A 25,844-nucleotide genomic window follows, 5' to 3' on the forward strand; every position below is an offset into this window, starting at 1 on the left:
AGGAATGACTCCAATACATCCTGAGTAGGGCTTTCAGGTGAGGTGAGCCTGGAGAAAGTACAGGCTGTTCCAGCCTTCAGTATGGTACCTGCAATACCTATCAGGAGAGATTGCTAACGTGTTCATGGCTCGATGGGACCATACACAGGATATTTCATTGCTTCTTCACTCCTTTGTATAGGATGGAGTTGGTATGGAAAAGCATAAATAGAATTATCATAAACTCTGTAAGGAAGTGTTTTGAATAATAACACGGTTCTGTTAGTTAAGCTGAGCAATTCATTTTGTTGTTTCTACAATACATGATGGCATTAAAGTTTATACTCTTACAAACAAGTTTTCCACCTGTTCACTCAGGTGAAAGAGTGGACTTCTGTCTGGTTTAGAATACAGGTGGTTCTTAATCCTCAGAACTGTGAATCCCACTCTACTAGCACATAAGGGCATTTTAATTCAAAGCCTCATAATATGCAAAACAAAATGGCTGAGTAATGACCACTAAATGTCAAAATTGTTATATAAATCATGAGGATGCCCTTATTTTAATGCTTTTAATGCAAATATTTTCTGTATACAAAAAAGTAAATGAAAGAACAACACTGTCTCCCAAAAGTGTAAAAAGAACATCTGATGGCTAAAAATTTCATTTTTCTTAGCGTTCCATTTGCCCGCTCATAAAAAGCTCTGTGATTGCATTGCCTAGCAACTCTATTTACAGGCCTTGTAAGTTTGCAATTAGCAGGTTGGATAGCATTGTAGACAGGTCCTTGCCAAGGTGGTAGGATTACTGAGATGTAGTATGACTTTTTAGAAAGAATAGTAAGCCTTTATATAGCCATCAAAACCAGTTTCAGACTCCAGAATAAATAACATTAAAAAAGATGGAAAACAAGTCTATTATAAACCTTTAAATTCCAGAAAACAATATGAGATACGAGGACACCCGCCCCACCCCCACCCTCCTAGCCCCCCCAATGTTAAGCATTTAAACACTTGGTTGCAGTTCTCTTTTTTTTTTTTTTAGATTTTATTTATTTATTTGACAGAGAGAGAGAGCTCAGAAGCAGGGGGAGCGGTAGTCAGAGGGAAAAGCAGGCTCCCCACTGGGCAGGGAGCCCAATGTGGGCTCGAGCCCAGGACCCTGAGATCATGACCCGAGCCAAAGGCAGACGCTTAACTGACTGAGCCACCCAGGGTCCCCTTGGCTGAAGTTCTTAAAATATATTTTGCTTTAGTAGGAACATGTAAAATTAAATAATAATATTCGACACTACCTCCTTGTTGTGTCACATAATCAGTGACACCACTGATTATAAAAAGTAGAGAAAATTCTTACTCAAAAATATAAGATTGTCCCAACAAAGACTCATAACAAATTAGTAACAGCAATTTATTCTTGTCTTCCTGAATTCTTTCAATTCTATTCCTTTTAATTTTCATAGAACAAATAATAGCATCATTTTTATGTTATAAACGCTACTGCAGGGAGAGGTTCTGGCTGTACACCAGAATTATCATTCTCATTAAAAATGCATGAGTCGCCTGGGTGGCTCAGTGGGTTAAGCGTCTGCCTTTGGCTCAGGTCATGATCTCAGGGTCCTGGGATCGAGCCCTGCATCAGGCTCCCTGCTCAGCGGGGATTCTGCTTCTCCCTCTCCCTCTGCCTCCCCACCACCCCCCACTCATGCTCTTGCTGGCTGTATGTCTCTCTCTCTCTCAAATAAATAAATAAATAAAATCTTAAAAAAAACCCTAAAAATGCAAATTCCTCGGCCAGAATCCCAGAAAGCCCCATCAGTAAGTGCAAAATGAAGCCCAGGAACTGTTTTTAACATTCTGTGCACACCCACCCTGTGAATTCTGATGCACTCCTTGGTCTGGGTCCCCCTGTCTGGGCGCGGCATCAATCACAGGCTATTAAAAACACTCAAGTTTGTTTTTTTTTTTCTTTTTCCACCTTTCTGCCTGGTCACTCTGCCTTACAGGTTTCCCCACTTGGCTTTCTTTACATTATTTGGGAGAATTTAGTGTTACCTCTAGACTTGAGCATATTTCTGTATGTTCCTTCCCTGAGCCTTTAATAAAAGATCGTTACAGAAACTGAGAAAAGCTCCACCCCCCAGAGGGCTTATTTCTCCCAACTGAGCACATGTGATTCTCAACAAGTTCTCTGCAATGACAGGTGTTTCCCTCCATCTAATAAAGACTCATTTTAATCAGTTTTGGTGTGGAACCTTCTCAAGAGATTTTTTTAAAGTATAACTAGATTACATATCCACAAGCCTATATACCCCTTCAATAAAATTAATAAAAGGAAGAATGACGGCCTCCTATGGAATGTTAGTAGTACATGACATGTGCAAATCAAAGTGAATTCAAGACCAAGCTTCCTGCACAAAGCTGTCCCTGATTCCACCCCTCTGCTCCCCTATGCCCTGCCTACTCCTAAATGTGGCATCTCCTTCTAGAATCTCAGAGCATTACCAGTGCCTCTCTGATGGCAGTTGTCTGTTTCTGTCTTATATCCTGATTTCATGCTTACCCCTGCTACCAAAGCTTGACTTCCTCAAAGATACAAAGCCTCACAGGGCATGCCCCATGAACAAGAAAATCATTGGCTATCTAGCCTCCTTTCCCCTTTCCATATATATATATATATATATATATACCTTAGGATACACAGGGCCCTCTCACATCCACCATAAGCTTTTTCTTCTTTCTTCACAGACCAACAGAGATTTTGTCTTTCCCTGGCTCTTTTCTATCTCCACTCCTTCTAAACTGGTTGTTCAAAACACTTGCAAGAGAGCCATTTCTAGCAACCGACTTCAATAAGGGTATAGGCTGCCAACTGCCATAACTCAAGGCCATCCTCTTTCTAAGCATTTTCTTGGGTTAGGGCTTTGACCCAGAGCTTCTGAGCTGCCCTGGAGAAAGGCTCATGTACCTCATCCTGCAGGAGAGTCTTGCTGTACTCCAGGTGGTGCCTCTCCAGAATGGAAGATCCATGAAGCTTTGCTAATGCGGACGTGGATCTAGGAGGAAGAGGATATGCCAGAAGTTTAGCTGCTTAGAGATCACAATAGAGTCCTTACTCTCTAAGGACGTTTTCCATTTCTTCCTTCTCCCTCTCTTCTAATAACTGTGAAATGATCGAGAGTAACACGTCGGAAGTGATGTTTTAGATTTAGAACATGAGAATACGCTCTTTAAAAAAACTCTAAAAAAACTAATTTGTTGAATGCATAAAATGACTGAATTATTTAAATCAGGAAGTTTGGTTCATCCTCTGCCTCTTTAAAATCTTTAGGTTCCCTGGAGCTTATAGCACTGGCCTGTGACTCCCAGAACATGGAACAAACCTGTTGAAGGCCCACAGATCATTTGCATGGAAAACGTTTATTAAGAATTTCCAGGAACTGGGGTGCCTGGGTGGCTCAGTCGGCTAAGCGTCTGCCTTCAGCTCAGGTCATGGTCCCAGGGTCCTGGGATCGAGCCCTGCATGGGGCTCCCTGCTTGGCGGGGAGCCTGCTTCTCCCTCTCCCCCTCTGCCCCCTCTCAAGCTCTCTCTCACTCTCTCTCTGAAATGAATAAATAAAATCTTTAAAAAAAAAGAATTTCCAGGAACCAAAATAAAAATGATTATAAAGTAATCATTTCTTTTCTCCTTCAGGACAGGGATATCAATTTTAAAGTTAAAATTCCCATTTGTTAATGGTTAGGTCACAGCTTTCTATAAGTGGGGACTGCAGTCTTGGGTGCCCTGTCTTCCTTCAAGTCTTTCTGTTTGAGGAAGGGCAAACCCTCGAAAAAAGCAGGGAGAGAGAGGAAGTGACAGAGAGAGGCTGAGGCCAAAGGCTTACACAGGTAATGTGAAGACTTTGTTATAGAAATATGGAACGAATAAATAATTTTAAGAAAGGAAGAAATCAGAGATGGGGTGGCAGCCTTAGTAGAGAAGTTTCATCTTATTTCAGAAAGAACAGAACTTTAGGGAGTAGAGGAGATAGTAACAGGTCACTAACAAGTCTGGTAACCCACATGCTCTAGTTAGGGAACAATCAGACTGTGTCTGAGCAATATAACTGATCATAATTTTAGCCCATATTTAAATACCTCCTCTGTGTCAGTGCTAGAGATTTAAAAAATTAATTAAAGCTCGATTCCAGTCAGAAAAGAATGGTGTCTTTAATTCCTTTGGGTTTAAAATCAAGAAAGATTTCTGGGGAGTTAACGATACACCCAGTCTCAGAATAACACCTCCCCAATTACTTATTAATACAAAGGAGAAAATGTACCTTTACATAAAGAGATCTCCCGGATATTGCCCATAAATAATTTAACTAAACCTCATAAATAATGGGACAAATTGCTATCATGGGCCTCCTGATGCACTGAGAAGGGCATCATCCATGTTGAATTCCCACCAAAAATGTTTACCCTGAGTCTGGTAATCAGGAAACCACTGGGAAAACCCAAATTGAGGGCTTTCCTGCACCAGAACTGGCCTAGACTCAAAAATGGCCATATTCAGAAAGACACAAGAAGGTTGAGGAGCTATTCCAGATTAAAGAGATTAAAAATACTGGACAACCAAACACAAGGGGTGATCCTTGATTAGATCCTGAATCAGAGAGGGGAAAAAAGCTATAAAGGACGTTATTAGGAAAATTGGAATCATTTGAGTAAACATTCTATATTGGATAATAGTATTGTACCAATGTTAAATTTCCTCAGGGTGATCATCATGTTGTGTTTCTATGGGCAAATGTCTCCCTTATTCTTAGGAGATACATGCTGAAATATTTCGGGGTAAAATGTCATGATGTCTGCATGACTCACAGATGGTTCAGTAAAAAGAAAAAGAATTAATTTATATACATACACAGACACACACACATATGTATAGATATATTTGGAGAGAAAATGAATTTGGCAAGATATTTTTAAAATAAATTTCAGAGATGTTATTAAAAGTTTCCATGGGATACTGAGAAAAAATATTTTTTTAAATCACACCACCCATCAATAAAGTCTGGAAACAGAAAGCTTGAAGTATGGAAAATAGCTAGTTTAGACTCTGCAACTGTCTGGGGAGAAAAATAACCAAAGGAGAGAAACTCAAGCAACAGAGATCATGGTGTGACTTGACTAGCCAACCTATCAGTTTTCCTGGTCTTTTCAAGAATGATTTTTGGAAATTAAGACTACAACAAGGGGAAGTGTTGGTAAGAAAGTGCTAAGGGGTTCTTTTAAGGTAGATGAGTAACATCCCAACTTCCTGAAGAAATCTGAGGATTATAGTGCGGGGGGAGGGGCACTGTCAGTATTCCCTGGAGAATTTTGGGGTGGTGGAGGAGATGACTGAAGACCAGATACAAGTAAATTTTATCCTAAAATTTAAGAAGCAGAAAATGACACAATCTGTAGATGACAGAACAGAAAGATTGACCTTTATCTCTGAAACAGTTTAAACTATTTCGGAGTTTGTGAGCACTTACAGAATAATCATTAGGAAATCCCAGAGAAGGTTTAGAAGGAGAACATGAGGCCAGGTTGATGTTATGGACACTTCTGTGACAGGGTTGGTGGGAGCGGAAGGCCATGGACCCCCTGTGTCTGGATTTCAGCAAAGCAGTTGACAGGACACCTCAGGATATCTGCAGTAGGTGCTGGAATAGTGAGTGTATCCACACACACAGCTGGGCAGCAGAGCCCAATGAGTGTGCTTCATTGACTGTCTTCAACCCTGGGAGTAGGTTTCCAGCCCTGGGCCCCAAAACTTTGCCCTTGCTCTTGTTCTGATGCATAATTTTTATCAGTGACTTGAATGAATATTAATGGAAATCATGACTAATTTTCCAATGATAAAAAACTGGAAAAAATAACAAATCCATCGGCTGATAGAGTGTGACAAATGGCGATTTCAATTAAGAGTGAAATGAAGAATCAAGAAGATGAAATTTAATTAAGATGAAACATAAACCACTTCAGATCCTGTCTGGATTATTGTGTTAAACCCTAAGACCCACATTTAAAGAATGACATAAAAACACTAGACTGGATTCACAGAAGAATAGCAGATAAAATGACATGTGTGGCAACTGTTATATATAAAATGGTTTAAACAACTGGATGTGTGCAACCGGGAAAGGAGGAAGGAGAAGTGATAATTCTCTTTAATATGAAGGAATGGCCTGTGGTTGAGAAATTATACATATTCTAGCAGCTCCAGAGAGATACCTGAATGGGACAAACAGATGTGATTGGGAGACCAATTTCAGTCCAGCATCATGAAGAACATCCAACCATCAGAATCACCTAAGAGAAGAGCTGTGTGGCCTGTGGACCGTTTTGGGAAAAACCGGATGTGGACTCGAGGACGTCAGGAGGAAGGCAGTCAAGGAGAGGTCTGCGCTGGGTGGGGGATGGGATAAATTCTAACATTCCTCATATTTTTGTCCCTGCAACAGCGTTTCTTTGGGGACAAGATGGAGGAGAGTAAAGAAGCAGAAAGACAAGAGGACCGAAAACCTAAACTGAGAGAGGGGGTGAAAGGAACGATGGAGTCAGTATAAGCTGAGACACGAGTGAAGCAGAAAACAAACTGGCTGGCAAAGTCAAGGGACCAAAGGAACCGGAAAGCTGGAGGGAAAAAGAGACAGCTGAAAACCGCAAGGTTTTTAAGGCATTGTCAGAGGGTGGGCTAAGGCTGGCTGACGAGGGTGGAAACCAGAACCAAGGGGGCTAGACATTTTGGAGACAAGAAATCGGACCACGGGCACAAGGTCCAGTCAGGCAGCAGAGTCCTCTGTGTCCTCTAGTGCTTCATGTCACCCTCCACGGCCACCTGATTTGTCACCATCGATACGGGAATAATAATTGTGTTTCGTTCAACCTTTTCATGAACTGCTTTTGCCAATGTCATGTCTCCAAATCTCTGTGGACTCCTGAGCAATTCTTCCAGAACAACAGGGATGTGAAGAGCCTCAGGACAGCGTGCAGCAAGGCTGTGTGATCACGGTGGTGTAGCCAAGCCGCCAGAACCAAGGACACCCATGCTGAGGAGCCCGCAGCGGGGAAACCCGCACACGGGTCCCAGTCCTTCCATGGCCACGTATTCCCGCTGTCTGGTCTACAGAGAGAAATGGCGGGAGACATTCAGCTGATGGACGGGGGGGACCCGCCTGGACCCCAGGTGCCCGGCCAAAGCAGAGACCTCAGAGGTGGCTGCGTCCTTCCTGGAGGCCAGATGCCACATCCAATCTGGCAAGTTGGACTTGGCCTTTCTGAGCTTGTTTCTTCCTCAGTAAAAGAGGGAGGCGACAGTCGTTCCCAGGCGGGAGTGCTGAGAGGCCTCAAGGAGGCGATGAGTGCCAAGTTGTTAGCGTGGGGCAGCACAGGACTGGGAGCTGCTTTGGAGCCGAGGTGGGTCCTGCACTGGTGAGCAGAGGAGAGGGAGGGAACCCCGCACTGTCAGGAGCCTGGTGTGCAGGAGTGCGGGGTGGGGGGGGGCGCCCGAATCTCTGGAGGGGAAGCCATCCGTTGCCCGAGGTCACGGTGCCAATCCTCTCTTCAAGACAAAGCCCCATAGCTAGAGTTGCTGAAGGTGAGCAGTCACCGCTCGCAAGGCGCTTTTCATTCACTGAAGAGATCGCTCTTGAGCACCTACTATGTGGTTTCAGATCAAATTTCATCTGATTCCCACAACAGTCTTTGAGGGGTGGGATATCCTGCCCCTTCTGTGGTTCACAAACGGAATCTCAAAATGACCAAGTGACTTACCCAAGCTCCCCCAACCAGGAAGTGGTTGGACCCCACAAACCCAGACTTCCAAGCTTGTGCTCTCTAAAATGCCTGGTGCCTCTGCAGAGGGGTAGGTGGTGTGTCAGAGATGAGGATACAGTGTGTCTAAGTCAGAGCAGCTTAAAAGCCATGATCAAGGAGCTCAGCTGGCCACCGCATTGCTGATGAATTTTGAAGAGTGTCAGTGACATCATAATAATACTTAGTATTTATTTACTGCCCAGAGGCTACCATGAGCCTAATGCTTTATATGCCTGATCTCATTTAATCTTTACAACTGTCTTACTTGTTAGGTACCATTGTTACAATTCTTACTTTCCAGATGAGGAAGTCGAGGCTTACAACTTGTGAACCCAGGGAGCCCACATCTGTCTGAGCTGAGAACGCACGCCCTCATTGTTGCCCTTGGTTGGGGCAGGAGGGGAAGGCGGCAGTGAAGATAAGACTCCAAGCCAGCTGCCAGAGAGCTCGGGAGCCACAAAGGAACCAGGGAAGGGAAGGGGAGTGAGCCCAGGAAGGAACGCCCTCTGGCGTGAGCTGGGGGCTGGGGTTCCACGGTGGGGTATGCATGTAAGCCCAAGGCTGGTGCACTTTCATATAGGAACTCCATACTCTGACTAACCACGGTGACAAAAGGAGGAGTGAAGGTATTTACGAATAAGGCAGGGCACATCTGGAAATGAAAACCACGGGGGAAGGGGGCTGCGGGCGGCAAGCATCCAGGGAGAAAGAGCAGACATTATCATGAGGGCTGAGGCTCTGAGGGAACAGAAAGTGGCCCTGAGGTTCCTAAATGTGATAAAGAAGAGCTGACAGGGCTAAGAGACATAGACAAGTTCTCTTCTCCCCCAAGGCGCCTTCAAGCGTCACCAGTACATTTCACTTACTTCATCTGATACAAATTATTGGTGCCTCTGTGGTCAATGTCATGGCAGAAGGCAGCAGCGAGCATGGCGAAGGCTTCAAGATCCGTATAGTATTTCTTTAGTCTTCCTGTCTAAAAAAAAATATATATATATATATTTACTTAGACGAATACACCTCTGAGCAGGTGCACTGAGGCCTGCCTGCAAAGGAGAAGATGACCTGCTGTGTTTTTAGAGCAAATTGGCTTTACATCTTGGGTATTGCAGCTCATTCCTGGCAATTACAAAACCCGGCAGGTACCTGATGTTTCCTTTAAGGAGGTAAGTGTGTGAATGCTAAGGTGCTAATCCAGCCACGTGCCCAGGGATACCCATGTTCCCTGGCATCATCTACAGGGGAGTTTGGGGTTGATAGGATCCAAAATTACTGATCTAAAACGATGGACCATGTCCACTTGTCATCACACTCGTGAGGGAAGCGTGCAGGTTTCCCATGGTCTGCAGCTGTCTGTACCTACCATGAGCAGAGTGAACATGGTCTGCCCCACATTGAAGCCGTGCCTCCAGTTGTGGTAGGTGATGGAGCGGTACCCTTTCCTCACCGTGTACATCCACCTGGTCAGAACCTGCCGCCCAAACAAGACAGCTCCGTTCAGACTTTGGAATCGAATTCTAAAGGTTAGAAGGTCTGTGACCATCTTATCTAAGAAGATAGTTTGGTCCTGTTTACAGGGTTTAAGCTGATATATTTACAAAGTTAATAATCATTGAAAACCCAAACGGAAGTTAATCTTTTGAACCACGGGAAACACGGGCGGGGGCAGCAACGGTATCTCACAATACTTTCAATTAAACACTATCTGACCTCGACGGGTACTTTGAATTTCTCCACCACATTGATTTCAAAAAACAGCCGCAGCCCACACTTAATCAATTCGTGCTCTGTGATGGGGAAGTCGCTGAAGCGGAATTCGTACAGGTCCACCACCTGCGGGTCCGGCAGGTCCTCTTTCTGTGGAGACAAGGACGGGCTGCTTCGGATTACATGCCTCTTTTCCCCCTCTGCTCTCCCCTATTCCACATGGGGCGTAAAGCAGAATGAGCATGAAAGGGACCATGTGCAATCCCCCGAGCCTCTGTGTGCCGGGCCCCGGGGCCATGCGAGGGACGTGTGTGATCCTCACAACAAGCCTGCACCACCATCCCCAGTTTCCAGAGGGTGACACTGAGACTCGGCTATATTAAGAAACTTTCTGGGCGATGGAATTCAATTCCGAATCCATCCCCAGTGGCTGTTTTCTGTCTCTGATGCTAAAGAAAATGTTTCGTTGCAGCAGCCCGGCCCATTTTCAGTACCCAACTTCTCTTTTCTCCTCTTCCAGAAATACTCGGTAAACAGTAAATGATCGCTTTATTCATTCATATCCTGTTCTTTACCTGCTCGGTGGACTGTGGGCTCCGCCACATGGGATAGAGGTGTCTTATTTGCCATGGCTCCCAGCGTCCGGGGGGTCTGTGCCAGGGAGGTGCTTGGGAAATGTCTGTGGAATGAATGACGCCTCATTCACCCCCCACCTTATTAGGATCGAGGACTATGGATAAAACAGTGAACTCGGCATATGACGATTGACATGGCCAGGGAAATAAAAATGTGGATCTCGCCCTTGGGGAACTTAGCTTATTGAAATGGTTCTAAAATATGGATCATTGAAAGGTGAGAGCTTAGAATACTCACAGAGCATAACATCCAGGGCCCAGAGCTGGGGGGAGAAATTGAAGGCAGGCTGGAGGGGGAATTACAGGAAGAGAGATTCTGGAAGGATGTGGACTCAGCTGCTTTGGTGGAAGGCAGGGAGGAGACCATCGCAGGGGAAGAGAGAAAGCTCCAAGAGGGAGAAGCTAGCAAGAGCTTTCCGGGTCCACTAGATGCACACGCAGGAGCAATTCGGTCCAATGGGTATTTATTGAGCCTGTCCTAAGTCCTTTATACAGTGCTAAGGCCACGTCCCTCAGCAAGTTTAAGGTGTCCCAGGGGAAATAGTTCATGCTCTATTTTATACAAATTTCAATAGCAAATGGTAGATGGCTGTTTTAGGTAAAATTATGGTTTCTCATCCCTTAAGCCCTGAGTCTGGGTTGGTCTCTCACCCTTGTCCTTCTCTCCCTTCCCCGGGGCTCTCAGAACCCTGTGATTCTTTCTCACCCATGCTAGTCTCGGACTGGTCACTTTAGGCAGAGATGATTTTTTTCGCCCTGTAAAGCAATGGTTTGGAGCCAAGAGACCAGCCTTCAGTTCTGGGTTCCGATTAGCTGCATCTCCCAGACTGAACAAGCCTCAGTGTTCTCATCCGTGAAATGGGAATAACAATAGTAACGTTTTTGTCTTTGCTGTCTTAATTGAAAAGCAATGCTAATTTCATCTGCCTGCATCACAGAGAATTAATGGAGATTCAGTTCACAAAACTCCTTTCTCATAGGACCCCCCTATGTCCTTTGCTACTCCTTTTTGTCACCTTCTTTCTCTCTCCAAACCCTCCCAGGTTCTATGCCTATGTAGGTTCTTCTGTTTCTCTCATTCATTTATCATTTATTCATTCAACAGACATTTATCGGTTCCTATTTGTGTTGTAGGCATTATGGATGAATAAAACAGACAATGTCACCGACCCTGAAACATGCATTCTCATGGGGAGAGACAGACAATAAGCACATCTTTTAAAAATCGGAGTGGGAGAAGGTTAACGGGGTGTGGTAGGGAGTACCCCATGCCACACAGACTCCCTGCTGGAGGTTTGTCTCAGCCCTACAGTTTGCAGAGTGAAGATAAGATGTGAAAATGATTTTAACGCATTAAAGACTCAGTCACACTAAATTGTAAATGTGCATTTTAGCAGGAAACCAAGGAAGACGTTCTCAGAAGTATGACTCCGAGGCCCCATTTGCAGTAACAGCCAAGCCAATAAAAGAGTAGTTTAGTACAAAAATTACAGGTTTTGAAGAACAGCCATTTTAAAATCTGTGGTACAGAGGGTCGATAAAAAATAAAGGCTTGTGGTTGATCCGCTAAGTAGGAACTCGGCACCCACGGCCAGCTTTCTCCTTTCCGCAGGAACCACACAGCTAAGCCGGGATGAGGGCAGTTGGGAGCACCTGCCGTCCGCTTGGCTCTGAAGCAGCTCTGCTGGCACCTGCTGAGGCTGGCTTGCTCCATCTGCTCCCAGAAGGGTCCCCTGGGCACCTGAGGGACCTTAGGTCGGAGAAGCAATAAAATGGGCAGAGAACCAGTAGCTTTACAAAGAAACATCTGTTTGAGTATAAAATCTGCTCCAGGCTCGTCCCAAATCATTACTGCATAAAACTTAGGAACTCAAAAAGCAAACAATCACGTATTTCAGAGAGGTTCTCCAAAAATTATGATCTCCACTTACCATGATTGCATTTTCACTGCAAGCATTTTCATTGCAAACATTTTTGCCACATAACTAATTGGTTACAAGGCAATTTTTGCCATAAAAAATAAAATCACAAAAAATAAGAGAGGGACATTCATTAAAAAGGATGTAATGGGGGGCATCTGGGTGGATTAGTCAGTTAAGCATTCTACTACTGATCTCAGCTCAGGTCTTGATCTCAGGGTCATGAGTTCAAGCCCCATATTGGGCTCCATGCTGGGCATGGAGCCTACTTAAAAAAAATAAAAAATAAAAAATAACATAAAAAAGGATGTAATAAAACACAAAAAATGAATAACAAAATGAAAAAGACTTTATTATAAAATAAAAAAATATTTGAATATATTTAAAATGTATAGGGTAGATTCATGGCAACGTGGTGCAAATAACTGATTTTATTCTGTGGATTGAACCTAATCAATTGTCTTTAAAGACATTCGTTCAGAGTAGTGTGTGTATATATATATATATATGTATATATACATATATATATTTTTTAACTTGTTGATTTATCTCCTCTTTGGCATCACACTTTCTTTTTTCACTAAAATTTCTTCCTTCATTAAGAGGGGCATCAGTTTCCAAATGCTAGGCCTAATGCCTATTTATAACAGAGCTTTGTATTGTGTTGTGAAAGCCTTCCCCACCGCTGTTTGTTCTTGGCAGATTGTCCCACGTCTGCTGATAGACGTTCCAAGTTCTATGGAAAACATGGAAGAAACGCTAATGTTATAACGTTAACGCGTTTTTAACTGAGCTTCGGTCACTGTAACTGGTGTGCTCCCATTTCCTGGGTCGTCTGGTGTGCAGCCTGGCTCTGCGTTCTAGTCACCGAACTTTCTAGCAGGTCCATATATGGAGTTGTCATCATCCATTACTTTAAGACCCTACCTCATCTACTTGTCACTGCATAGACCACTAGGAGGGCTAGCTGAGGTCTACATGCTATCAAAATGAAAGTAAAAATGGAGACATGAAACCAAACTGACAACTCTGCTGAAGGCAGTTGGTTCATGTTGATTCATGAAGAAAGGAGACTGTCAACCAGTTATTTTATCTTTTACGGCAAAATTGCCTTACAAACCGACCAGTTACGCAGCGAAAATGTTTGCCCTGAAATGCTTGCAGCAAAGATGTCTATGGCAAAGAAGTTTAGGGCAAAACTACCTAGAACCAAACATAGGATGAATAACCTATATTAGTATAGGTTATTATTAATTATATATTAATTATATATAATGTTAACTATATTAATAACCCGAAGAGAAGTTCTTTCAACTCGAAATGATAGGGGTGGCCTAATGGCAACAATAGGAAAGAACTACATTCCTCCAAGTTCCAGAAGGAAGAAGCCAGAGATGGCAGAGGACAGTTGTGCCTTGGAGGGTCTATGTTCTACTGTATATTTGTCATGTCTTCTGGGGTGACCATGGTGCAATCCAAACCTATTAAAATAAATAAGGCCATGATATCCTTAGAGTTTGTGTCTGTGTTTCCTTATGTGGAAGTCTGGTTTCTGATTCTAAATTATCTTTGTGGATTAGACTGTAGGAGACAAGGAGGAAGAAACACAGAGAACCAGAAGATCACTCTTTATAAGAAATCTCTTTTCTTTTTAGCCTTTAAAGGTGCCAGAGAAAGGAAAGTCAACACTTACTTGAGAAATGAGAACATGTATCCTAATATATTTTATTTAAAAGGTGTTAAGGATAGAAGTAAAACACTTACCAAAATTGTGACAAGCTGTTTTTCTTCACAGTCTTCAATTACATCTATATTTAACTTCTCTTTAATTTTCTAAAATGTAAAAGCAATCGAGGTGTGAAATTCCTATAAAGAAAATTCCTATCTGATTCCTCTACTCTTAAAATTGGTTTAAATGATTTTAAATTATGCTGTAATGGGTTCCATGCAAAGATGTATTCTGGATACAAAGAAGACCTATAGCGTTATTATGAAGAATTTTCTCCAAAAAAACACAACACAAAAATATAATTGATTTCTTTATTCCCCCAAATGTAAAATTTAACAGTGACTGTCTTAGAGAGAGGCAGAGAGAGAAATGTGAGCTGTTTGTATGCAGGCAAGAAAGAGAGAAAAATTTGTTTTTCTATGAGTTTTTCTATTTTTTCATTTGTTTTTCTATGCATTTATAGCAATTTCCCTTCACCCTCCCCAGCTTTTCTCATTTTTAACATCTCAAACTGTCAAATAAAATTTCTCTTAACCTTCAAGCCACTCAGCAAAACCAAAACCAGAAAAAAGAAGAAAAAACACCCCAAGAAAACTGCACCTACACACACATTCAGAAAACTAGGGAAATAAAAGGAATAAAGATAGTGGGTGGGTGACATTTTCCCTTCATGTGGTGGTGATTAGCACATTGTTAGTAAATATCTACTTGCTTCTCCATCAACCATGATATTGGTCTTGGCCACATTTGGCCAATGAGACTTTTAGAGAATGTGACACGAATGAAGACTTGAAATGAGCTTGCACACTTGGGCTTAATCTCCTGCACTTCTGACATCACCATAAGAAGAACACTTCTCAGATAGCTGCTGGTCAAGAAGGATGATATATGCATAGAGCAAACCAAACTCACAGCTTAGAGCCAAGCCCAACTAAGAATCAGTTGAAGCCTGTCATCCTACCAATGCCTGAGTAAGAAATCGATGTTTATTGTTGGATACCACTGAGATGTTATAGTTGTTATGCAGCATTATGTGGCAATAGCTGACTGGTACATTTCCCTTCCTGGAAATATTTTTTCCTTGCTAACATATTTGAATCTAGAAGTCATTCCTCCAGCTCCTACTGACCCAGGAGCTGTTTTTTAAATATTATTTTTTTTTTAATTTTTTAAGCAGAGTGCTATTCCAACCAAGCAGCCGAGAAGTCTAATAAGGTTCTGTGTCCGCTGGGCGACCCAGGTTATCCCCAAAACTTCCTTCTTTGTCTCCTCTTCCTTAGCCCAGGACTAAACCTATTCTCATTTGTCAGACCTCTAGGTAATTAGGCAAATTCCAGAAGCTGTGCTTAGATGCCACCAAATGTCCACAGAACTGAATTCTCCCACTTACCAAAATAGACTTGATTTCATCAGGAGTGGCTTTTGTCTGGCTCATGAGCATTTCCTGAGCTATATCTTTTCTGTTTTCCAGCTTATTCATTTTATCATAGGTGTCAGTATTTAAAAGAGACCATCCAAGAAATTGTGTGAGAGTCTGAAATGGATAAAATGTGACTCAATTCTCTACAATTGAAAAATTGATTTGGAGGCAACGATCCACATTCTTTTCCATCAATCAGTCTCCTTCCCACCATCAACAACTCAACTTCTTATTTCCATCTAAGAAAAAACATACTAATAATCAGCCCCAGACAATAAAACTGGCTAAGCCCTTGCTTTTCAAAATGCACCACACACTGTGAATACTTTATTAGAGGAAAGGAATTACAAATATCCAGTAGAATAAAGCACAGCCCGAGACTCAGAGGATTGGGGGTGACAGCAAGAATGACAAAGAATAGAAGGCGTGGGGAAAGGAGATAGAAACCTTCTTTCTGATTTCCTCATATTGTAAAGAATTTTGATTAAGCCAAAGTTCAATCTTGGGAAGAAAATGTTGCAGTCTACAGACGTCAGGAAACGGAAATGACACAATGGGCACATATTGACCACAACCGTGTGTGACTCATGCCTTAATTGCCCTTCAACAACATCCCTCCAGAGTAACAAATAATTACGCCGCCTCCATTGTTTCATGAATTTCATTTACCTCCATTATTTTATAATTGCACTTACCTCAGTAATGTGTTCATCGTACTCATCAAAAGGTTTTCCATCTTTCCTGTTATAAAATGTAGCTACTCCCACAATATCTTCTTTCTTGTTGACAATAGGCAGGGATAAGACATTTTTAATGACCCAACCAGTTTCATCTACAGGTCCTTTCTACAAACAATAAGGACATTCAGATTATGTTTTGACTTTTAATTTTGAAATAACTATAGATTCACAGGATGTTGCAAAAGAGACCTACAAAAAAGTGGTATGCGCCCTTCACCCGGCTCCCCAAGTGGGAACAGCTTATATAACTGTAGCGCACTACCAAATCCAAGAAATAGAGATTGATAACAATCCATGGAGCTCACTCAGACTTCACTAGATGCACGTGTACTTATTTGTGCATGCATGCGCATGTGTGTGTGTGTGCAAATTCATCACACGTGTAGCTATGTGCACCCCTCAGAATTGAGATACAGAACTAACGCAGCACCCCAAGTCTTCTCTGAGCTACCCTCTCACCACCTTCCCCCCAACCTAGGCTACCTTTAAAGAAAGAATAATCTAATCTCTCTGTCCGATGCATAATTCCACCCTGTGTCAGAACGTGGCTAGAACTAATAGCCATAGAAGTATTCGAGCACATGTGATTACATGTACTAGAACCAAGTGTCTGCATTGTGACAACCCAAAGCTCTTCTCTTTGTCCCCCCTAGCACTTACCTCTATATTACCTCAGTGTTCCCTAGTCACTTTTTCTGTCCCTCAACACCTGTTTAGCAAATTCCTCATATTAAATTCTCTCTGTTGAAATACCCAGTGTGGTTTCTCTTTTCCTGACTGATCCCTCAAAACAGACTTCTGTTCTGGGGTGCTGCCCCACTTAATGAACGTCTGTCGAGTCCCTGTGATGTGCCTAGGCTAGTTGCTGGGGCTACAAAGAGGAAAAAAATCACAGGCCCTAACCTCCAGATGGTAACATTCTAGTGTGGGATGCAGACACAGAAGCTTAGGACAGTTTCTTAAAGTGTGGCCCAAGGACAATGTGCAACAGACTTTTTTTTTTAAGCTTGTTTCATAATTTTGGGATGTGCATCTTAAATAAGCTTCCCAGGTAATTCTGATGTTCTCTGACGTCTGAGATCTGTGGTGTGGCACCCGCATGGTCTGAGCAAGGCAAAGGTAGCCAAGCACTCAGCACGCCACGCTATTCCTTCTTCCACCTCCTGCAGCATTGTTAGCCAAGCCTTAGAGGCCCAGGCTGTCTTGCCTCTCCCGTGACGCCTTCTCTCACCCATATGGAACTTCTCTTTTTCGGAATTCTATCAGCGCTTAGAGCCTGGAGCACAGTTAGAAGCTAGATAATTTCCAAATGCTTCGGAGTTGCTGATTTTTGTCTGTGAGGCTATAGTCTAATCTTGCCGAAGAGCGTCTCACACACTGTCAAGCTCTGCACAAGTGATGGGACAGTGTGGGTCATGTGACAGGTGCTCAGTAAACAGCTGCTTATTAGTCAAAGGGTTCATCTTTATACTTGGAATGAAAAGTGGAGAAACCAAACCTCAACTTATGTGTCCTAATGGTCAAAGCTTTGGGAAAAAATCAGTGCACAGTGGTTTTCAAAGTGTTTATCCTTGGAAAATACGGTGAAATGTTTCTATATGTATATTGCCATGTGGACTAGGGACAAAATCAATTGCAGAAAATATATTACCTGTGTGCAAAATAGTTTCACAACCATAAGCACCCTGTATATTTTTTAAAGCTTCTAGAACAAGCTTTAGTGACTATTTCTCAGTTTTTGGTAAATATTCATTTGTTGCCTGTTCATGTTCATGTGTTTTGCTATTACTAAGTTAGTTAGAGCTTATTGACAGAAAAGTGGTAGAAGGAACTTAAGAATTAAAAAAAATTAATAGGACAAAAACTTAAAATTGAAGAAATTCTATGTGTTTTCTTTTTCCTGTGAATTTAAGATCACTTTAATTGATATAAAGGAAAAACGCCTTCATCCACTTCAAGGAACTACCCTGAAGTTGTCTGCATCCAAATCATAGAGCCTGTGGATATGTTACTTTACGTGGCAAAGGAGCACTAAAGCTGCAGCTGAAATTAATGTTGCTCACCAGCTACCCCTAAGATAGGGAAATTATCCTGGATTTTCCAGGTGGATCCAATGTAATTATAAGGATCCTTAAAAGTATAAAAGAGAGTCAGAGACTCAGTGAAGGTAACGGAAGCAAGGCTAGGGTGGTGTCATTGCTGACTTTGGAGATGGCAGGGGGACATGAGTCAAGAAATGCAGGTAGCTTCAAGAAGCTAGAAAAGATGAGGAGATGGGTTCTCCCCTACGGCCTCTAGAAAGGAACACAGTCTGGCCAACACCTTGATTTTAGCCCAGTGTGACCCATTTTGGACTTCTGACTCCAGAACTGTAAGATAATACAGTTCTGCCTGAGTGGCGATTTGTTACAACAGCAAAAGGAAGCTAACACCCCAGGCCCCCTGAGGAATATAGTTTGAGAACCATTGCCTTTGCAGGTTTGCTCTGACCATAGTTCACTTTGGATCAGTGGTTTTTCCACTAAACTTCCCAGGGACAAGAGGGACTAGTGAGAATAGAGGTGGGGCATGAGCCGGTGGAGAGACAGCGGGAGGGGGAGAGAGATGGAGGAAGGAGGGCGGCCACCCTATTCTGAGTCTGCTCTGTGGAATGACCCCCAGGGGCGGTGTCCCCGAGGAAGCGGGAAGGGGGTCTGAGGACGCCGAGACCACCATCAGATTCAGTCCCGACAGGGGTAAGGACAGAGGGGGGCATGGAGGGTTTGGGGAGACCACAGTGCTGTTGTCAGAGTTCGTGGGGCTGTTGGGATTCCTGGGGCCAATGTTGCGGTGGGAGGAAGGAGCTGGTGTCTCCCAGCAATGCGCCTGCCTCAGTATCCCGGCCACGCTCGGCCAGTGGCTGGAGCGGCCCACGGGGAGCGGCCCAGGGCTCTGGTGACCGTGGATTTCCCAGCCCAGCAGCCATTGCACGGTCATCCCTCCCGCCGTCAGAGACCCGAGAAGCGCACGTTCACGGGCACCGCACTGGGGCTTCTTGGAGAGCTGGGAAATTGTGATGGGCCCGAGGTTTCCCCGGGTCGGCAGCCTCCTGGCAGCCAGGGCCGTCGGGGCTGCCCTCAAACCTCAGAGCCCAGCCCCGGGTCTCCTAGCTCAGCTCCCCTCCCTCTGCGGCCAGACAACAGCTGCCGAGGCTCAGATGCTTTAGAAAGTGCGCGTCCCGTTTGTTCCTTCCTGCGCACTCCTTCCTGGCACCCAGCTGCTGTAAAGGTCAGGGTCAGGGCCGGCACAGCATGGTCACGATGAGGCTCTGGCTGCAAGGAGGGGGCAGCTGGAGCAAATGTGCCATATGGTGTTTGTGTGATTTCCACGTGGGTGAGCAGAGGAGGGATGAGCAGGGAGATCGGAGGGAAACCTTCCAGGAAACTAGCCAGGTGCGCCTAGCTTTGCCAGGGCCCGCTTGCAACGGGTGCTGCTCATCCAGCCCTCAGGCCCCAGGGGGCTGGCTTCTGCAGGTGGAGATGAGAGTGTGTGTGTGTGTGTGTAAGCCAGGCACCGATGGCCCCCCATGGGGAGGACTGTCTCTATTCCTGACTGACTGTCACCCGGGCTCTAACTGGATAACTGGATGTTTGTTAAAACAGGACACAAAACACAGGCCAGAAGGCAGAAAACTGGCTCACATGCCAGTTTCTCCCCAGCAGTCAGGTGGGGGGTGTGTGGAGGAGACAGGTGGGGAGGGGCATCCCTGGATGTTGCAGGAGGAAAGATAAAACCAAGAGTCTGACAGCAGGAGAGGCCCTCAAACACCCAAAAATAGTTTTTTCTTTTCCAATAAGCTGCAGGGAAGGACCTGGGAAAACCAAAGGACTGCATCCTGGTGGAAGTACATATACAGCTAAACCCTTAGGCAAAGAACACTTAGTGAGCACCTGTGATGTGCCAGGCACTGTTTTAAGCCCTGGATGACCAGGAGTGGGTAGACTAGAGGAGTGGCAGGGACCACCCCCCCCCAAATGCTAGGGTGACAAACACCCTGTCTCCTCTCGTCCCCCTCCTTCGCTCACCTCTTCTCCCTTCCCCGAAGAATCTGCTACTTGGTGAATGGGACAGAAACTCGAGTGTGTTTCTCCGGGCCACCTGAGCACGAGGCAGACTCTGGGGATGGGGCGGAGGGCAGGGGCAGTGCTGATGGGCGAGGCCTGCCTGAGGGAAAGTTACCTGAAATGTGAAGTACTCATCTGTAGGGGCATTCAGCATGTTACATATCTGTAAAGCAAGAGAACATGAAAGTCCTAAAACATCATGTGGCAGAACCACGAACCCACAAAGCAGACGTAAGAAAGAATGCATCAGAAGTGAGGGTTTCCTCCGCGCCTCTCCATGGCTTGCAGGCAAATTATTCACACTGAACCCTGGCTGGGCCAAATTTGCTAAAAACACATTGAGGTTCTCTTCTGCTAATTAAGTCATTGCATGACATTTAGCACAATCTTTGCTCTTTCCTACTCCCAGCCTCTAAGGATTCTTCTTCCAGATTCAAAACAACTAACTGTTCAAACCAAGGAGAGGAGGAAGCTGAGCAGAAGATGGTTCTGCTAGAGCAGGTGGGGCAGTGATGCGAGGAAGGCTCTGTTTCCCTCCCTCCCTCCCTCCCTGCCTTCCTTCCTTCCTTCCTTTCTTTTTTTCTGCTGTGGGATCTGAATTGCAAGCAGGTGCCTACGGGGCAGAAGGAAGCAGCCAGGCAGATTTAGGTATAAGGTAAGAAGTCACTCTGAGATATATTTGAAGTACTGAATTCAGAAACTATTGCTTTCACCCATAAGGACAAGAAATCATTCCATTCTTGGTAATTTTTAATTATCTGTATGTCACATCATATCCACAAATGAGTCTTAATAAAATGCTATAGCTTTGTTTCTACCAAAATTCTAGTAGATATTTAAAATCATAACATTTTAAAGTTGGAAGGAACTTTAATCATTAAGCTTAGCTTTTTTGTCTAAAGATGAGGAAATAGAAGCCCAAAGATGTTAAGAGACTTTGTTCAAAACCATGGGCGGAAGCTCGAAGTGGAGTCTGAGTGTGGCGGCTGGTGTTACCAGCTCTCCTGGTGAGGGGTGGGGAAGGCCCTCATTCGTCAGATCTGCCAATTTCCACGGCTCCAATTCTCCCACCATGGGGGATTGCCAGCAGCTGACAGTTTAACAACTTGCTCATAAAATCCCTGAAACTCTAACGCTGGTGAGCAGGGAGCAGTGGCCCTGTACACTCGCCAGCCCGGCTCACAGTGCCTCCGGCCCAGCGTCAGCGCTCGCAGCCCACGGTGGCTGAGCCACATCAGCTGTGTTTGCGTTACTCTCAGGAAGCAACTGTGCAAGTCTTTCGAAGTTTTTGTTAGCATATACAGCCGAAGAATCGAAGGAATTATGTGTGCCGTCCATTAATTTTATGATCTAATCTGAATGAATTACATGAATTCGTGGCTGAGCATCCTTCAGGTGTGTTTTAAAGAGGCAAAATGTAGCTTAGTCCTCTTTTCCGACCTTTCTACCAACAGTGTCAGTTTTCACCCATCCTTTTAAGGACTCTAGAGAACATCTACAGATGGGTCAAGGTCCTAGAGGCCAGGTTTTTATCTCATTCAGAAATCCTCGCTTCTCTCTCTGTCTCTTTCTCTTTCTCAGTTCACATGTCTTCTTGATTCCAGCTTGGCTCGATCCTGTATTTAGTGCCTTCAATTCTACAAATGTGCCTAATTCTCATTTTTAATATCTGAGAAATCATTAAACCAGTGCCTGTCACGTCCCATTCAGAGCTGGGATGTACTTGTCTAATGAGAACTCTGTGCATGTGTCCCCTAAGTCCAGAGAGGTCCAGCCTCGGGACTTCTGCGACAGCTCACCCTAAAGTATGCCTTTACTCTTTCTCTCTCTCTAACCCTTTTAGCTTTAAAAAGCTAAAAGGAAAAGTTTCAACACTATAGGAACACAAATAATTTTGATTAAAATTGCAGATCATTTTTATCTAGAAAATAGCATTTAGAAACTCTCGAAGTCCCCATCTCTTAAATGATTAGGTCAGTAACCTTATTTTACAAATGTGAGTGTTAAAACCCAGAGAGGTCAGGGCATTTGCCCGAGGTCAAGGATTTGCCAAGGGATTTGGCCAAGGCAGGACTGAGTCAAGGCACCCAGGGTTCTTCAGCCATAGCCTTTTGCTCTCTTGGCCAGAATGCATGACCATATTACAGAATGCAGGCCCCCGGGGATGCATTGCTCTGGCTGAGGCTGCTGAAATGTTTGAGACCATTCTTTAGACTAGGGGTTCCCAGCCAGGGTGGTGTGTATAGCGTCTGGTGGGTAGAAGGCAGGGATGCTGCTGAGCACCTTACAATGTGCAGCTAGCTCCCCCTGCCCCCCATAAAGAATCGTCTGGCCCCAAATATCAATAATTAAGTTTGAGAAAATCCTGTGCTAAACACAAAATATGTTCTTAGTAATCCCTGCCTCTTGTAAGTACGTCGTATAGTCTGACACCTTTAGGAGGGGAGAGGAGGACTATTAACTCCAGCACAACAGGTGTACATGGAAGCTGGCCAGGCAAACTGGGATGTATGTTCACCCTAATTATGGAATCCCAGGAAATGGCTCAAGCTCAACTCTCTGAAAATCAATTCCCACTTTGGGAATGACAAATTGCCTAATGAGCACTTTGGTGAGAAATACCTTAAACTAGATTTACAAGAGTTTGCCCCCAGTCCTGGGCTACCAGCAGAGCAGGGTTGGGGCCTGGGGCGGGAGCTGAGATATGAAAGGCAGGGGTGCAGCATATGCGGGCGATCTGTGATAGAACCGAAACCTGGGGGAAAATCCTCCCCTGCTTTGGGAATCCATCCCTTGGCAAGCTGGTTATATGGCAAGTTGATGACTTGGCAGATTAGCCATTCAGTGAATTGGCTTTTGACACCTTTGCTTTGTCCAAATTGATTTTGGGGGGAAAACCTGTTTCCCTAGGAAAGAGCCTAGGAGAGAATAGGTACTTAAAAGTCGGGGCATAAATCCCTCCACACTGGCATGGCAGCTTTGGCCATATCGAATTTGATAAAAGCTCCAAACAGGGGTCTAGTAGGTGACCCTCTCCAGGAAGCCAAGGACGGGTGCCGATGGTCAAGGAATTTGGTGATGTACTGAAGCTGAAAAGTTGTGGTATCTGTGGACTCAGGAATGAATTGGAATGTTTTAGTCATTACTACTAAGTCAAGAAGGACATTTAAAAAACATTTTGACTATTTTGGAGCAAACATGAAAATATGGTATTTATTTGTACATAGTCCTGTTTATTCCTAAAAGAAATAAGCTTGTTTTTTCCCTTCTTTCTCTTTTCTTCTCCTTTGGCAAGTCTCTACACTAGAAAAAGGGATCATGTCACCTGTTCGAGGCCACCTGGTCCTGTAACCAGTGAGCCCAGGGTTTAGGCCTCCTGGGAACCCCCAAGTAAAGCCCCTTGACATAGGAAGATCCTTCAGCCACATCCAGAATTTTCCTCACTCTGCTACCATTCCAAACCCAGCAATTTTCACACTAAGCAGAGACCAATTTGTGCCAGTAAAGGAAAACGGGAGCTAACCTAGGTTTTGTTTCCCCTTCTCCCCGACCCTTGAGTGACTCTATTGGTCACTATAATTTACATGCCCATTTACTAAATAATGAGGATGAATGAACATGGTCGACAACACAAGGACAACACTAAAGAAAAACCAAATATGCAAATAAGTGCTATAAATACATTACAGAAACTTGGACTTGTAAAGCGGAAGACAGGAAAATGCCAACATAAAGAAGTGTGGGAAGCACTGAGCTCTCTTGCAGGGAGGAATCTTGATGCCAAAAGATGACACAGATGGTGGAGAAGCCCAACAGGGGAGAGAAATCCACCAAGAGAAGGAGGGAGAGTATGCTAGAAGAGTGGGGAAGTTATGCTGACTCTAGTTCTCTGGCCTGGAGACCTATGGGACCTACCAGAGACCTCTTGTTCGTTGTCTATCCACACCTGACCTCTATTCGCCAGACCTGACCTGCTATCTTTCCACCCCACCCCACCCCGACCTGACAGACCAGGGCAAAACTCTTTACTTCCTTTATCAACTCACTCATTTTGCATGGCCATCAGTGGCAAAGTTCTCCATTTACACATTTTTGTCTTTTGTCAGTAATTTCTCATGCTTCGAAAGTTTTGGCCGAGGTAACTACACTTGAGATCTAATTAAACCCAATACGAATCATAGCCACAGACTTTCAAAGGACATCTGAAATTTGCATGACTGCTGAATAAGAAGTTGGGGGGTTGGATGAATCTTTCTCATGTTGACTAAATATTTTCGTGTAGAGTTTGGAAGTCTCTAGTTAACCTCCTTTCAACTGCCAAGATTCCTCTCTCCCACGTCCTGTGCAGGCATGTCACTCTTCCCTCCTGCATTTTACTTTCACAACTGTTCCCATCCCATAACAAATAAGAGTTTCATCCAATACTATTCAAGATTTGAATAGGAACTTACAAATCCATTTTCGGCAACGTATGTTGGCAACCCACTAACAAGAGTCCAGTGGTCTGCAGGGGGTGTCCTTGAGGAAGATTAGAAGAAAGAGAATCATTGCCACACAGAGAAATGCAACATGGGCAAAAACAAAATGACAACTCCTGCCACCTCAGGACAGTACTCACGGAATCACTTTGATCTCTTCTTTTCCGTGTAAAATGTAATCGATGATTTTGTAAAAGATGACTTCCTAGGAGGAAAGAGATTATGAGAACAATCTTATTTCCCAAAGAAAACACTTTTCATCAGCGAACTTGTACTTTAAAGCTCATTTAATTGTACCTTATTTTCTAACCACATTGCTCTGCATAAGTACCACCTAATTACTCACGTCCTGATTACAAGCTTGCAGTACATCTAGAAATACTAGTGGCTGTTTATCTACATGAACAAGCCTGTGGAGCTAAATTTTTTAAAAGTTGAATTTATCCAGACAGCTTTCAAAGGAATCTTGTTTTACTTTTAACTGATCCCTTTCTATTGTCCAGAAATATCTGGCTGATAACTGTAGTGGAACAAAGCATGTAATTTCTCAACCTCGGTCAATGTGTTCCCTTCCCCACTGTGCATTGAACACTTCCCACCTTCCAGCACTGGCTGATTGGAACAGGTGTCTCAGGAACAGGATTCAGCAGTTGCTTCGTCAAAGCTGGGAGGGACTTGAGAACTAGTCTCTCTACTTCTTTGGGCAGATGACGAACCTGAGGCCTGGACACATTCCATCCCAATACCCTTGCTTTCCTGTGCGCTGGGAATACGGTGGTGAGACATCATTCCTGCCCTCTGAAGCTTGCTGGCAAGGGGAAAGTAAATCCAATCTAACCCTTGCCTGGAGTTTCCAATCTAGCAGGTTTGAAGGAGGGCCTGGGCACAGGGTGCTCAGAAAGCTAAGCAGGGGACACTGATGTGTCCCTCCCTCTTGAGAATTACTGATTCACCAAGCCCGGCTATATAGAAAAGGAAACTGAGAAGTGGAACAATGAGTTTAGGCAAGGGCCACCCAGCCGGCTTGGGCAGAGCTGAGACTTGAACCTCAAACTCCTTGTCCAGTGCTCTTTCTACTACTCTGAGGTTTCCCAGAAACTCACAGGACTAGAACCCAGGGCTTCTCGGGCCGGTGCTCTTTCCTCTCTGCTGGTTTTGGCACTCTGTACCATGCACACGTATCACTGAGGAAGATGTTGGCACTTACTCTGCCATCGGGGGTCTTCGGACCTTTATAAGGTTCGACTTCTCCAAGCTTGATTGGCCATTCATCGTAGAATTCCTGA

At 44.2% G+C, this 25,844-nt stretch overlaps 1 protein-coding gene across 2 annotated transcripts in view; it reads right to left on the bottom strand.

Moving 5' to 3' along the window:
* The window catches only part of PDE6C (phosphodiesterase 6C), a 47,319-nt gene that overhangs the window by 12,047 nt on the left and 9,428 nt on the right, over positions 1-25,844 (bottom strand). For both annotated transcript variants that reach the window (XM_028098846.2, XM_088020215.1), the window contains exons 5-15: positions 25,766-25,840; positions 24,699-24,763; positions 24,532-24,598; positions 20,196-20,243; positions 15,933-16,082; positions 15,208-15,351; positions 13,853-13,921; positions 9,538-9,684; positions 9,191-9,298; positions 8,694-8,803; positions 2,948-3,035 (exon numbers count right to left, since the gene is read on the bottom strand). In XM_028098846.2, coding sequence (XP_027954647.1) covers positions 2,948-3,035; positions 8,694-8,803; positions 9,191-9,298; positions 9,538-9,684; positions 13,853-13,921; positions 15,208-15,351; positions 15,933-16,082; positions 20,196-20,243; positions 24,532-24,598; positions 24,699-24,763; positions 25,766-25,840 — 1,071 coding nt within the window. The remainder of the gene's footprint in view (positions 1-2,947; positions 3,036-8,693; positions 8,804-9,190; positions 9,299-9,537; positions 9,685-13,852; positions 13,922-15,207; positions 15,352-15,932; positions 16,083-20,195; positions 20,244-24,531; positions 24,599-24,698; positions 24,764-25,765; positions 25,841-25,844) is intronic.

The sequence above is a fragment of the Eumetopias jubatus genome, unplaced genomic scaffold (assembly GCF_037043125.1).
Source record: "Eumetopias jubatus isolate StellerSeaLion01/CBP00866 unplaced genomic scaffold, mEumJub1_p1.0 scaffold_17, whole genome shotgun sequence".
NCBI classification, from domain to species: domain Eukaryota; kingdom Metazoa; phylum Chordata; class Mammalia; order Carnivora; family Otariidae; genus Eumetopias; species Eumetopias jubatus.